General features: G+C 36.3%; 1 protein-coding gene across 9 annotated transcripts in view; it reads right to left on the bottom strand.

The window, feature by feature from the left end:
• The window catches only part of Tm2d1 (TM2 domain containing 1), a 134,738-nt gene that overhangs the window by 91,923 nt on the left and 27,517 nt on the right, over positions 1-15,298 (bottom strand). Inside the window, exon 6 of one of the 9 annotated variants that reach the window (XM_074079952.1) lies at positions 1,110-1,160. The exons of the other annotated variants lie outside the window; for them this stretch is intronic. Within the exon in view, the coding sequence (XP_073936053.1) occupies positions 1,125-1,160 (36 nt within the window). The 3' untranslated portion in view covers positions 1,110-1,124. Of the gene's footprint in view, positions 1-1,109; positions 1,161-15,298 lie in introns of those variants that run through there. 9 annotated transcript variants of the gene reach the window in all.

Below are 15,298 nucleotides of genomic sequence, written 5' to 3'. Positions count from 1 at the left end.
GCCAGAACCACTTGGAATGGAAAAGGCAAAAAAGAACACATGTTCACTACCATCACTGTGTCCACTTAATCATGTTTGTGACAATCCAGTTAACTGTATCTCTCAGTAAGTCATTCTATACAGCAATAACCTTCAAACTGTAGCCTTAGGATAGACAATGATTTACCAAGTTGTAAGTGGTTCCAGAGTTTTATAAGTACCAATTCTCAGATACTTGTAGAATTCATCTGCCTGACAACAGGCTATACTGGAGGCGTTGTGCTAGCTTTCCTTCCCACTTCCCTTCTCACTATGGTCTTTTCTGTAGCTTGGTAACAGTAAAGCATACCTTTCCTCTTCAAAACCTACCATGAGTCTGACAATGGCACACTGCTCTGAGATATAAAAACTTCTAATGTGCCAAACCAAGGGCTTAGGAAAACCTCTAACCAAAGGCCCAAAAACATGTTCTGCCACATCTTGTTCAAAAGATGTGTTCCCAATAACATTTTTTACTAAAACAAAAAATAGGAATTTGTAACACACTAATGCTGTTTCAACCTACTGTATTACCAAAAATTGTAATAACTCAATCCAAAAATTTCAGAAAGGTTTTAAAATAATTTAATTTTAATGACTAACATGATTGATTAGAGATTTCCAAGCACAAGAATATATTACATTAAGATAAAATCCTGTGGGAAAGGTGAAAAGAAATCAAAATTCAAGGAGAAAAAGAAGCAATGTAAAATTTGTAATGGTTTGTTAAAGAGTTTATTCATGTCTTTTTTAAGTGGATGATATTCAAAATCCTATGATATTTATAGTCTGTTGGATACATTTAAAAATTGATGTAACAGTTTCATTTAAATATGTCAATATTTGAAACTACATCTTTTGCAACTATTTAAATTCATGACAGGAAACTTAAATGTCAATTTAAAAATATGCAGCGGGTACAGACTTATAAAAAAATTTCTTCTAGAGGTTATACAACTAGAGTTTGAAGAAAACTACCACACAGCACTTCTCACTTAAAAAATGAATTTGATCTTAAAAACTATTCAGCAAAAGCTGGGTGCAATGGTGCATACCTGTGGTCCCCTCAGCTGAGGATGCTGAGGTAGGAGGATAGCTTGAACCTTTTAAGGCCACGAGTTCAAGATCAGCTTGCACAATATCTCAAAACAACAAAAACAAAACTACTCAACAAATATTTAATTCTTATACTACTCCAAGCACTATGCTAGGCATTGTACAGAGACCAGTGAATAAGCTGCCACTTCTGCCAACAGGGAGCTTACTGTAGTGAACTATGTACCTTAATGTTCAAGTAATACTGACAAGGCACTTGTCAGATATCATGTCAGGTGCTACTATGCATGTTCACTCACTTTCCAAAGATTAAGTTGACTTGGTTTGACATTTATAAATGCTATTTATGCATTTAAGCAAAAGTTAAAACATTGCACTTTTGGTGGCAAGGGTCACAGAAGAAATTATTATGACTATTAAGTCAAGAGAGAAAAGAATGGACAATTAGAAGACAACATGTTTTGAGGTTGTATTAGGAAAACCAAGAAAAGGTAAAGCCCAGCTAGAAGTAGGTCGAGTAGTACTGTAAAGACTTGTTGATTTGGAAAGTTAAGAGTGGGACTGAGTCTTTTGTCCTAGTATCTTTTCCTTCCTATATCACTTCTCCTGACAATCTCATTTACTCACTGAGGAAAAGTATGAAAAAGTCAGAAATAAACCAAGTGTATGACTGCATGACCTTTTAATATTACACATTTCTGATAATTCCACCTAAAGCTCATTTGACTCTCTCAGGAAGTATAACTATTCAACTAAAAACTGATCAGAGCCCAAGTGCTTGTCAATTTAGTGATCACCTTGTAGAAAAATGGTAAGGCACTGGTCCCCATCACACCTCCCTCCTTCCTGTTCAGAAGACAGCCCTAAAGATTATAGGTTACATATAATCCAGTTTGGTATTTAATTTAGCAATCTTCTATGACAGCATTTCTTTCTCTTTAAACTGTTCATGCTGGTTCTTCAACAACCAGTTCTGAACAATAATTCCATTTCTCTTCCAAGGATTGTTTGGCCTTGGAATGGTAATACAATTCTGGCCAATCACCTATAAGACAAGCTCATTCAGGGTTTTATTTACTTTTAAGAAGGTATGTGTGCAAGGAAACAGAACCTTTTCTGCCCCTGAAAGTGACCACATAAGGAAGTGATACTAACCAAAGGATGTGAAGGTGAAAGAAGAAAATATGAAAGACAGAGGAAGGGAAAGAAAGGGAAGACAGGGAAAGAGGAAAGACTACATGGATTGGGGGCCTTCATTATGTCCTTTTCTTCTGAATAAATAAATATTAGAACTACCTAATCCCTAGACTGTTGTATAATATAATAAACTAAATGTTACTTGAAGCCAACAACCCTAATAATGCACTTGTCTTCAACATCTCCTACAGACCACTGCCAGATAACCAAAGCACAACACTGGCTATTATTTTCTGCTAAAACAGTTTAAGGAACTGCCCATTGACCACCAAATTAAGTTAGTGTGGTAAATCATTAATCTAAAAAAACAACTTGGAAAAAAAGCTATCACTAACTAGTTGTAGGGTCAAAAAATTTAATTCTCTCTTATCCAATACTGAGGAAGAGAACAAACTGATCTGGATAGTACTTTTTAAGTTCCAATGTGTTGTATGCAAACATCTCGGCTTAGGCCTCTCTGCAAGGTATCAATCATCGGCATGCCTTTTCATGAACTATCCTGTTTAAAAAGCAATTGCTTCCCCTACATAATTTTTAAGAAAATTCTCACAACCCACATGAGTTCCTGTCCTACTGACCTAACTGGGGAAGGCTAGAGATGCAGAAAGGACAAAAGATAGAAGAGAAACATGCACAAAGCTGAGGTCAGGTGTGCTGGGCACTCAGATGGAGATGCACAACAGCCACTTTTACTTCTTTTTTACTTCTCTCTTCTTTTTCTTTGCTTCTTTTCTCTATTGTTTAAAACCTTACTTCTTTTCTATTCTTTAACGTCTTGGTCCTTAGACTCACATTGTCCCATGTTTCCTCTAATCTCTAACACTCTAACATAACTCCTAAAGTCTTGGTCCTTAGACTCATAGACGTACAACAGCAGCTGCCCCCTCACAAGCAGCCAACCCTCATATCCTCCTTCAGGGAGTCTTATATACAGTGGCAAACAAGGAAGTGGAGCAACAGTTCTGGTGTGTGTGTGGGGCATGACATTGTAACAAGAGAAACCTGCAATCTCAGCTGTGCTGCATTTTGCCCTCATCCCCTTCTGTGGCTGGGGCCGTGCCAACTCAGCCTGCAGGTTATTGGGCTAGCTGCTCTTATGTCAAGTTTTCATAGGCTTCTCATACTCCACTCCCCACAAAAATTGGGAAGGAGGAAGAGGGAAAATGACAGAGGGGTGAATGTAAGACATATTGTAAGCACACATGTAAATATCACAATGTATCCCCCGGTACAACTATTATATGCTAATGAACAACTATCAGCAATAAAGGTTTCAGCTACTCAAATCCAGATGCCCTCACAAAAATAAGAAACACATATGTATAATAAATGTGCCAATTATAAAATCTCTTATGAGGATGGTAGTGAACTGTCATAAAGTTTTAAATCTTTTAAATTATCCCAGATTGGGAAAGTTTTTACTCAGTAAATTTGCCCATGTCCATTTGTGCACTGACAAAGAATATGAACACCAAAATTATGAGTTTATTTCTCTGCCAAGAAATACCCTGAGGCTGGGATTGTACCTCAGTAGTACAGTGCTTGCTTAGCATATGTAAGGCCCTGGGTTCAATCCCCACCTCCTCTCAAACTCAACCAATCTACCAAAACAAACAAAAAACCCTGAAGTCAAATTCTATAGTATGAAGCTATTGCCATACAATAAGCTGGGGCAGATTTTTTGTAATCTATGAGAAATATAACGACTTTTTACATACTTCATTCCAATTAATGGCCCAAGAAGTTGCTAAAGATCTGCATCCTACAAGGGGGTAAATAAGGGCTACTGTACGTTGAAAAGCAAGTGTGCACAACAGACATCAACGTCTCCTATGTAGTAAGCCTTCAAACCACCAGAAAGCAACTTCACATCCCTCTGTATTAGTTTCCTAAAGCTGCTGTAACAATTGTCACAAATTTTACAGGTTAAAACAGCAGAAAAGTCAGGCATGGTGGTATATATATATCTGTAATCCCAGTACTTGGGAGTCTGAGGCAGGAGAGATCAGGAGTTGAAGCCAGCCTTGGCTACCTAGAGAGTTCCAGGCCAGTCTGAACTATATGTGAGATGCTGATTCAAACAAACAAACAAACAAAAAATAGAAATTTATAGTCTGGAGGCCAGAAGTCTGAAATAATGCAACTGCATGACCTATTGACTCTAGAGGAGAATCTGTTTTACGGTTCTCTCTAAGCTTCTATAGACCAGCAGCATTCTTTGGCTTGTGGCCGATTAACAGTCTGAAGACACTTGCATTTAGGGCCCACATATAATCTAACATGATCTCCTCATCTCAAGATCTTTAAGACCTTCTTTCCAAACAACATTCATAGGTTCCAAGACCTACAATGTCCTCCTTCCATGGAGATGATTTGAGATAGTTTGGAGAGATTTTCTGTTCTTCATCCTTGATTCTCAATCTAATTCTTTTTTTTTTCCTTTTTCTTTTATTATTCATATGTGCATACAAGGCTTGGTTCATTTCTCCCCCCTGCCCCCACGCCCTACCTTACAACCCACTCCCCCCTCTCCCCCCCTCAATACCCAGCAGAAACTATTTTGCCCTTATTTCTAATTTTGTTGTAGAGAGAGTATAAGCAATAATAGGAAGGAACAAGGGTTTTTGCTGGTTGAGATAAGGATAGCTATACAGGGCATTGACTCACATTGATTTCCTGTGCGTGGGTGTTACCTTCTAGGTTAATTCTTCTTGAACTAACCTTTTCTCTAGTACCTGTTCCCCTTTTCCTATTGGCCTCAGTTGCTTTTAAGGTATCTGCTTTAGCTTCTCTGCGTTAAGGGCAACAAATGCTAACTAACTTTTTAGGTGTCTTACCTATCCTCACCCCTCCCTTGTGTGCTCTCGCTTTTATCATGTGCTCATAGTCCAATCCCATTGTTGTGTTTGCCCTTGATCTAATGTCCACATATGAGGGAGAACATACGATTTTTGATCTTTTGGGCCAGGCTAACCTCACTCAGAATGATGTTCTCCAATTCCATCCATTTACCAGTGAATGATAACATTTCGTTCTTCTTCATGGCTGCATAAAATTCCATTGTGTATAGATACCACATTTTCTTAATCCATTCGTCAGTGCTGGGGCATCTTGGCTGTTTCCATAACTTGGCTATTGTGAATAGTGCCGCAATAAACATGGGTGTGCAGGTGCCTCTGGAGTAACCTGTGTCACAGTCTTTTGGATATATCCCCAAGAGTGGTATTGCTGGATCAAATGGTAGATCGATGTCTAGCTTTTTAAGTAGCCTCCAAATTTTTTTCCAGAGTGGTCGTACTAGTCTACATTCCCACCAACAGTGTAAGAGGGTTCCTTTTTCCCCGCATCCTCGCCAACACCTGTTGTTGGTGGTGTTGCTGATGATGGCTATTCTAACAGGAGTGAGGTGAAATCTTAGTGTGGTTTTAATTTGCATTTCCTTTATTGCTAGAGATGGTGAGCATTTTTTCATGTGTTTTCTGGCCATTTGAATTTCTTCTTTTGAGAAAGTTCTGTTTAGTTCACTTGCCCATTTCTTTATTGGTTCATTAATTTTGGGAGAATTTAGTTTTTTAAGTTCCCTGTATAATCTGGTTATCAGTCCTTTGTCTGATGTATAGTTGGCAAATATTTTCTCCCACTCTGTGGGTGTTCTCTTCAGTTTAGAGACCATTTCTTTTGATGCACAGAAGCTTTTTAGCTTTATGAGGTCCCATTTATCTATGCTCTCTCTTAGTTGCTGTGCTGCTGGGGTTTCATTGAGAAAGTTCTTACCTATACCTACTAACTCCAGAGTATTTCCTACTCTTTCCTGTATCAACTTAAGAGTTTGGGGTCTGATATTAAGATCCTTGATCCATTTTGAGTTAATCTTGGTATAGGGTGATATACATGGATCTAGTTTCAGTTTTTTGCAGACTGCTAACCAGTTTTCCCAGCAGTTTTTGTTGAAGAGGCTGCTATTTCTCCATCATATATTTTTAGCTCCTTTGTCAAAGATAAGTTGCTTATAGTTGTGTGGCTTCATATCTGGGTCCTCTATTCTGTTTCACTGGTCTTCATGTCTGTTTTTGTGCCAGTACCATGCTGTTTTTATTGTTATTGCGTTGTAATATAGTTTGAAGTCAGGTATTGTGATACCTCCTGCATTGTTCTTTTGACTGAGTATTGCCTTGGCTATTTGTGGCCTCTTGTGTTTCCATATAAATTTAACAGATTTTTCAATCTCTTTAATGAATGTCATTGGAATGTTGATGGGAATTGCATTAAACATGTAGATTACTTTAGGGAGTATCGACCTTTTTACTATGTTGATTCTACCAATCCATGAGCATGGGAGATCTCTCCACTTTCTATAGTCTTCCTCAATCTCTTTCTTGAGAAGTGTATAGTTTTCCTTGTAGAGGTCTTTCACATCTTTTGTTAGGTTTACACCTAGGTATTTGATTTTGTTTGAGGCTATTGTAAATGGAATTGTTTTCATACATTCTTTTTCCGTTTGCTCATTGTTAGTGTATAGAAATGCTAATGATTTTTCTATGTTGATTTTATATCCTGCTACCTTGCTATAGCTATTGATGATGTCTAGAAGCTTCTGAGTAGAGTTTTTTGGGTCTTTAAGGTATAGGATCATGTCGTCTGCAAATAGGGATATTTTGACAGTTTCTTTACCTATTTGTATTCCTTTTATTCCTTCTTCTTGCCTAATTGCTCTGGCTAGGAATTCCAGTACTATGTTGAATAGGAGTGGAGATAGTGGGCATCCTTGTCTGGTTCCTGATTTTAGAGGGAATGGTTTTAATTTTTCTCCATTAAGTATAATGCTGGCTGTAGGTTTGTCATATATAGCTTTTATAATGTTGAGGAACTTTCCTTCTATTCCTAGTTTTCTTAGAGCTTTTATCATGAAATGATGTTGGATCTTATCAAAGGCTTTTTCTGCATCTATTGAGATGATCAAGTGGTTTTTGTCTTTGCTTCTGTTAATGTGGTTTATTACGTTTGTTGATTTTCGTATGTTGAACCACCCCTGCATCCCTGGGATGAAGCCTACTTGGTCGTGGTGAATAATCTTTTTGATGTGTTGCTGAATTCGGTTTGCCATTATTTTGTTGAGGATTTTTGCATCAATGTTCATTAAGGAGATTGGCCTATAGTTCTCCTTTTTGGAGATGTCTTTGCCTGGTTTTGGGATAAGTGTAATACTGTCAATTTAATTCTTGACAACGTCTCTCCCTCCTCACATAGATAGCTATACAAATAATGGGCATACACTTAATGTGACATATGACTTGGGTATGTATTTATTTTTAACAGTGCAATATTATTTGAATAAATACTAGTTTTAATTTACCTGAATAGTATCGTGTTGTAAATCTTCAATTTAAAACTACTTTCACAGTACACTATGATTGTAAGACATTCCCATGTAACTGTACATACAACTAGTAATTGATACAGGGCTAAGTAGGGAGTTTGAAGACTTGATGGCTGAGATGATGACTTGAACGTTGATAAGGAATCACATCCAAAATTGCTGATGTTAATGGAATGGCTTGTAACATACAGCAGGGTCTTGCTGATCCACAGCCCCTACCACCACAGAAAGTAACAGCCCTGGTCTGACCACCCATGGCCAAGGATTCCCCCCACGTGACATGTGCGAGGAGTTGATGACACATAGCCCAACTCTAGAAGTTAATGACACATTACGCAGTTTTCCAAGACTGAACAACCCCATCTCTACATATCCCAAAAAAGCTTAAGATCTTGTGATCACCAGGTCAGCACTTGCTCTTTAGCTTACCCATCCTTCCATCCAGAAGATGCACTTTTGCTTTGTTTTTTATTAATAAAGCTGCTCCTATTTAAATTTATACTGTGTCCATCTTTAAATTTTTTTCTCATTAGACCAGGATTTTTCTGCCCCCCCCAGACCAGTGATCCAAATCTGGTGATATATTTTGGCAAGCCAAGCCAGGAGACTCAAGGAGACCCCTATTCAGGAGCAGGTGACTTTATTCTCCTCTCATTCTGGTAAGTTTACCTGATTCCTTATTGATACTGGGCGGGAGGGGGGAAGAGGGGAACCATCTGGACTACCTTTTCAGTTTAACTTTCTCATTCTTGACTATTATCTTATAATACTTACACAATAATGGAGGTTTACTTCTCCTCTCTACTGTGCTTGGGAAGACCAATAATTATCCATCGATTTGCCTTTTTATCCTAAACTGAAACTGTAGAGTTAACATGTAAAGATTCTAGGCTCTTGCGTAATTTCTCTCCCCTCTACCTTCTTCTTGCTGTTTTGCTGTTCCAGGTTGTTTAGAAGTTTTGTTATCTTAGCCAGCCCTCGTTGAAATGTAACATTCTGCAACTCAGATTGAGGTAAAACATAGGAAAAAATGCTTTCAAGGACCCTTTTAAAAATCTAAGCTCAGCAAAGTTTGTATAACTTCTGCAGCTATGTGTGGCTGGGTGACAAGATAAAAAGGAACCAGTAAGTAGGAGATAAAGAGATACAAAAAGATTATAAAGATGGAGATCATTTCTACATAAGAAAGGGTTTTGTATGTAAATAAGGTTTTGTCTAAAAGCAAAAGATTGTTCCAAGGTACAGGCAGGCAGACATGGACAAGGCCAAGAGAGTAAAAGCATGCCACAGAAGGATTGTGGTGGGATTTATGATGACATATAATGGATTAAAAAAACAACAACAATAATGTCTTGATAAATTTATGTCTAAAATTTCCTCTCAGACCCTAATGAAACTGGAAACAAAAAAGTGTCACTGATCTCCTCTCCAAGATAGCCTGCTCTCCTCTATGGGGCATGTTCTTCCTTCTCTTAATAAACTTTGTCATTACTTTCACTACATTTCATGTCTTACTTGAAATCTTCTCTCATGGGAATGCAAGGACTGAGGACTTCAACTGAAACTCCACAATATAAGTACTGCTGTAATTATTGTCTAAAGTTACAAAGGATGCATCCATTCCTCTACTGGTGGACACATCTAGCCTCCTGCTGCTACAGTGGATATCTATCTACTGTATCATACACTTTAACTGCTTTGTCCCCTTAAAGACAGGGTACGAGCTTTCTGGGGGCAAATGCTCAGGAGTACCTCCTATTTACTTGTTAGTTATTTAGGTAACTTGTTTGGTGAATTGCCGATTAGTCACTATGCTCATTTAACTATTAGGCTGAGTTTCATTTTCTTGTTGATTTGTACAAATTGCCTGTATATTCTAGGTATCAAGTCTTACTACTAGTATCATTTTACTTGGTCTGTTAACCATTAACTTGACCTGTTATATCCTTTTAAAAATAGAATTTCTCAATTTTAATACAGTCAAACTCACTGACTTTTAAAATGTTTTTTTTTTTTTAAATGGGACTGGGGTTTGAACTCAGGGCTTCAGCACTTGCAAAGCAGGTGCCCCACCACTTAAGCTATACCTACAGTCCATTTTGCTATACTTATTTGGAGATATGGTCTCACAAACTATTTGTGTGGGCTGGCCTCAAAAAACCACGATCCTCCCAATCCCAGCCTCCCAAGTAGCTAAAGTTACAGATGTGGGCCATGGCTCCCAGCAACTTTTTTCCTTTATGGCTTATCATTGGTGATCTTGTTTAAGGCTTAACCCATCCAAGATCATTAAAGTATTCTCTACATTATCTTTACATAAAAGTTTACATTCAGTCTCAGGGTAGTTCAGTGGTAGAGCACATACCTACCACAAGGCCACAGGGGAAAAAAAAAAAAGCTTACCTAGGTTTACCTACATATATAACCAAAAGAACAGGAACTACAAGGGACTTAGATACTTGCAAGCAAATGTTTAATAGTCAAAAAGTGAAACCGCTCAAGTGTTCATCATCAGACAAACACATAAACAAAATGTGAGGGGTATATGTGTGTGTGTACGATGGTATATAAATATCAACAAAACGTGTATATATAATGGAATATTACTCAACCATAAAGAGGAATGAGGTTCCTAAACATACCACAACACTGATGAATCTTGACAAGCAAAAAAGGCAGATACAAAAGGACAAATATTGTCTATATTATCTTATTCCACTTTTGTGCAATATTGTGAAGTACGCAAATTCATAATGACTGAAAATAGAGGTTATCATTAGTGATAGGAAGAGGGAGGGACAGTTATTGCCTAATGGGTATAGAATGTTATTTGGGTGATGAAAAGTTTTGGAACTGGATAATGGTGATGGCTGCTCAGCATTTCTGAATGTAATTAATGCCCCTGAACTATACACCTAAAAAAGGTTAAAATGGGAAACTTATTATATGTATTTCAACACAAACTAACTTACCTTACTTGAACTTTATTAATGTTGTAGTATTAATATCCAATTTATAAATTTATAAATTTATATCCAATTTTATAAATTTATAAATTTTGGGGGTTTGAATTTAGGATCTCATGTTTGCTAGGCAGGCAGGTGCTCAACCTCTTAATCCAAGCCTCCAGCCCTTTTTTGTGTTGGGTGTTTTTGAAATAGGGTCTCACTTTTTGCCCAGACTAGCCTCAAAATGTGATCCTTGTGGTCTCTGCCTCCCAAGTAGCCAGGATTATAGATGTGAGCTACCAGTACTCATTTAAACTATATTTTTGTTTGTACATATTTAGGTAGCACTTTAATAAAAATAAATTAAAAAAAAAAACAGAGCTATGGGGAAGTACTTTATTATCTAAACTATAGCAATAGATTTAGCCCCTCACTTAATTACTTTACATTGTTATTGAAGTCATACTTTTATGGGTAATCAAGTATTTTATAAATTCAAGAATGCATGAACAAATGAAAGAAAGAACACTCTATACAACTCTACCAACACATTTTTTTCTATCTAAAACACTTCTGACTTTCTCCATACAAAGAATGCAAATTCTAACACTGACAGGGCCAAATCATCTCTAAGGCTTCTAAGCTGGTGACAAGCACAGTGACTCAATGGCCTGCAGTTACAGGACACTGAGGCAACCTATGTCCATTTTACTTCCCCCAAATAAGTACCTTTATGTTTCCTAAAAGTTGAATTGCATTTGTTCCACAGCTGACTATGTGTGTGGTAAGTAATATGAGGACATTAAAACCATCTGATTAGTCACATTTTAATTAAGCATCAAAATTCCTACCTGGTACTAGAATCTAGAATTTGGATCTCCTGAGTTAATTTGATTTAAAGACTGGCTAGTATTAATTCTAAATAACCAGTATCAACATTATTCTTTAAGAAATGAGTAAGTTTCACTACTATATCTCCTGAGGAAAACACAGCTTTGGGATTAATCTCAGAACCAGTTTTAAATACTTTTATTTTGATAATTCCTTTAAGTCACTATATGGCCTCAGAGGGTATGTGAACTACATGAAACCTACCCAAGTATGGCACATGACAGAGTAGAAACTACACAAATAAATTATGAGTCACCAGGTTTTCCAGTTTATTTCCCTAATAAATCATACCAGGATTAAATAGGTAATATGGTAAGAATTTGAAAGGCTTGATATTTACAAAAAGTGCTTTGCACTTACATAGTGCTATCCTACATCTAGTGAACAACTGAGTGCTTAGATTTAGGAGTACACATTTAGCTCTTCTTTTGGTCAAACAGTACACAGTAAAATTAAATGAGATAAAAATCATGCTTTTTAATTTCTCAAGTCAATATATCATTTCTGATAATAAATAAAATCTATTACTAGACCATTTTTGGAATAAATTATAAATTTCTTTAGGACAAGGATCTCAAGATTATTATACCTAGATTTGTGCTCATTAAACTTATTTAAATGTCAGCATAAAACCTATTATATATAGTTCATTACATCACCTTTTGTTTTTATTCATTGCCCCTCAAGTGATCCTGTGAAATTTTATCTAAGGTACTGCTATGGTCTGAATGTTTGTGCCCCTCCAAAATTCTTTTTTTTTTTTCTAAAATTCTTATGTTGAATCTAATCCCCATTAGCTGGAATGATGAGGTGGGCCCTTGAGGAGGTAATTAAATCATGAGGGCTCCACTCTGGTAAATGGTACTGTACCTTAACAAAAGGAGCCTGGATAGAGTTTATCTCTCCCTTCTGACACATGAGAACACACAGAAGACACCATCTACAAAGTTGTGTGCTCACATCACACACCAAATCTGTTGGCACCTTGATCTTGGGTTTCCCAGACTCTAGAATTGTGAGCAATGAATTCTGTTGTTTATAAATTACCTAGTCCAAGGCATTTTGTTACAGCAGCCGAAATGCATTAAGACAGATCCTAAAGGAAAGCAGTCACTTTTTAAGACTACCATGTTTAGCTTCTTGTTTGTACTTGGCACAAAGCCATGCTTTTCACAAAGTATACCACATTCACTTCAGATCAGAAAAAAAGAAAATTAGGACACACTTCACTCCGTCTAGCATTACTACCGGTGCTATGGGGATTAGTAAAAGCCTTTTTTTATCCCTTAAGAAATTTATGTGTGGAACGTCAAGCCTAGTGTATAAAAGCTTAAAAAAAAGCAACATAGAAGCCAGTGCTAAAATGAGTGGCATATATTAAATGCCAAATTAATGAAACATTTTATAAATCTGAAACATTTATTTATAAAATTCACAAATGTCTTGGAGATTTTTCCTTCAAGAAAATCCATTGGGTAATGTTAATAGGAATGAAAATGAAAGTAATTTCTTCCATAATGTACAAAATATTTAAATTAAAACAAAGAAATCGACATACTTCCTTTTAACTACCTTTTGCATTCCATTTTCCCCCTGTATAATACTCAGCTTCCTGGATTCATGGTTGTTTGGCAGAGTACACATCAGTAATTCAGGTATAATTTGAGATGTTCGGATTGTGCATGTGATGAAAGATGTTTAAATGTAATCAAAATATTATTTTTTCTTGATAAAAAACTCATTGTTTAATCTGTTATTCATGATGTAGAATTATGTATCACTTAATGATGGAGACATGGTCTGAGAAATTCATGGCTGGGTGATTTTATTACCCTACAAACATCAGAGTGTACTACACAAACCTAGATGGTATAGGTTAATCACCCAATGCTGCTTCTGGATGTAATCATGAAGCTGCTGTTGAAATTATAATACAGTATACTACTTTATAGCAAACTTTTTATGAGTAGGAAAAGTATGCTCTAAAATAGTGACAGTGAGTACCTAAACTAGTAATAGTCATTTCTGGTTGTTTTCAAGTATGCATTATTCATAATTGTATTTGATGTACTTCTATATCACTGGCAGCATAGCTACAAACATGTGAGGTATGCATTATGCTATGACATCATGACAACTCCTACCTTACTAGGGAATAAGAATTTTCTAGTTCTATTTTTATAATTCTATGGTCCATTTCAGTTGACTGAAATGTAGTTAGGCAGTGTATGACTATATATAAAAATATATAGGCACGAAAGAATGAGTGTTTTTAAATCTGCAGAACTATGTATAAATAACTACATGTATAATAGTGATATAACTAGATGTAGGAATAACTATAGTAAACTATAGTTACCTAAATTTGAAAGATGGTATGGTATACACAAGTAATTGATTTTTTTTTTTTTTGGTAGTACTGTTGTTTGAAGTCAGGGTCTCACACTTGCTACGGAGGTACTCTACCAACTGAGCCATTCCACCAGCCTGAGTCACTGATTTAGATTTTTGTTGAATGTATTCCATTTACTATGTCATCCCATTCATGACTCATACAAGTTACCTATTTTTCACCCTGGACATGCTAAGTTCTACCACTGAGCTATACTCCTAATTTGCATACTTTTAAGAACAAAATATAGCCGCCTCCAAGCCAGGTGTGGTGGTGCAAACCTATAACCCAAACATTCAGGAGGATGAGGCAGGAAGATCTGAGTTTGAGGCCTGCCCAGGCCACATATTGAGTTCCAGGCCAGCTGAGGCCATATTACAAAAAAACAACAAAAAAATGAAACTTCCAAAGTTTATTAACAAATAAAGTACTTTCATTAAATATAACAACATATAAAGCCTACTTACTTTAGCAATATGTGTATCATACTTCATATTGTTTTGGTTCTAAGATAAATTAACTGGACTTCTAGATTTTTGCTGTAAGTACAGTAAGACAAAGAATGTTTTTCTAGGTGTGAGTCCATGCACAGTATGTGTGTGATATCACAGCTCAATAGGAAAACACTGCTATTCACTGGGAAATAATATTTAATGACTAAAGAAAAAGTGAAAAAAAATCAGGCATGGACAAAACAGGCAAAGAAAGAAGAATTAGGAAAAAAATGACAAAATGCAAAAGGAAGGTCTATTGAGAAATTGAAAAAAATATATTCGAGACATAAATACTAAGATAATTTATGATATTTATAGTAAAAAACTTGATCAATTTGCTGGGGAAAAAAGTCTCTAAAACTGATGAAGTCATCATCTTCTTTTTTTTTTTTTTTTTGAGTTTAAGACCCAGGATGGTCTTAAACTCAGGATCCTCCTGGCTCAGCCTCCTGACTTGTGGGATTACAGGCATGCTAGAGCACACCTGGCCAACATCATGTTAAGTGTATTATACTTCATGTAGAATAAAGCTACATATCCTATTTGGTTATATTTTAAAACTAATTTATTTTTCCTACAATCTGAAAGTGGTCTAAACTGGCCATACTTATTAAAAAGTCTTATTCATATAAATGTACTGCAGAAATTCAAGCACTCTAATTCTGTCTTAATTTCTTTTTTTTTTTTTTTGGTGGAGGGGTGCATATGGAAGCTTGAACTTAGGGCCTGATGTCTACTAGACAAATGCTCTACCACTTGACAGCACCTATCTCAATAATTTCTTAATGTGATAGCATTAAGAACCCCAATCCCAAGAGCTCTTTGGAGAAAAGAACTATTTACTATGAAAAGTTCAGATGCACACATGGCAGGAACTAGTGGCTGAATTAAATCAGCTCTAGCATTTGATATAACTAAAGCTATA

This window comes from Castor canadensis, chromosome 7, assembly GCF_047511655.1.
Source record: "Castor canadensis chromosome 7, mCasCan1.hap1v2, whole genome shotgun sequence".
In the NCBI taxonomy this organism is placed as follows: Eukaryota; Metazoa; Chordata; class Mammalia; order Rodentia; family Castoridae; genus Castor; species Castor canadensis.
Note: the sequence above shows the minus strand (reverse complement) of the source record. Positions and strands in the feature narration are given on the sequence as shown.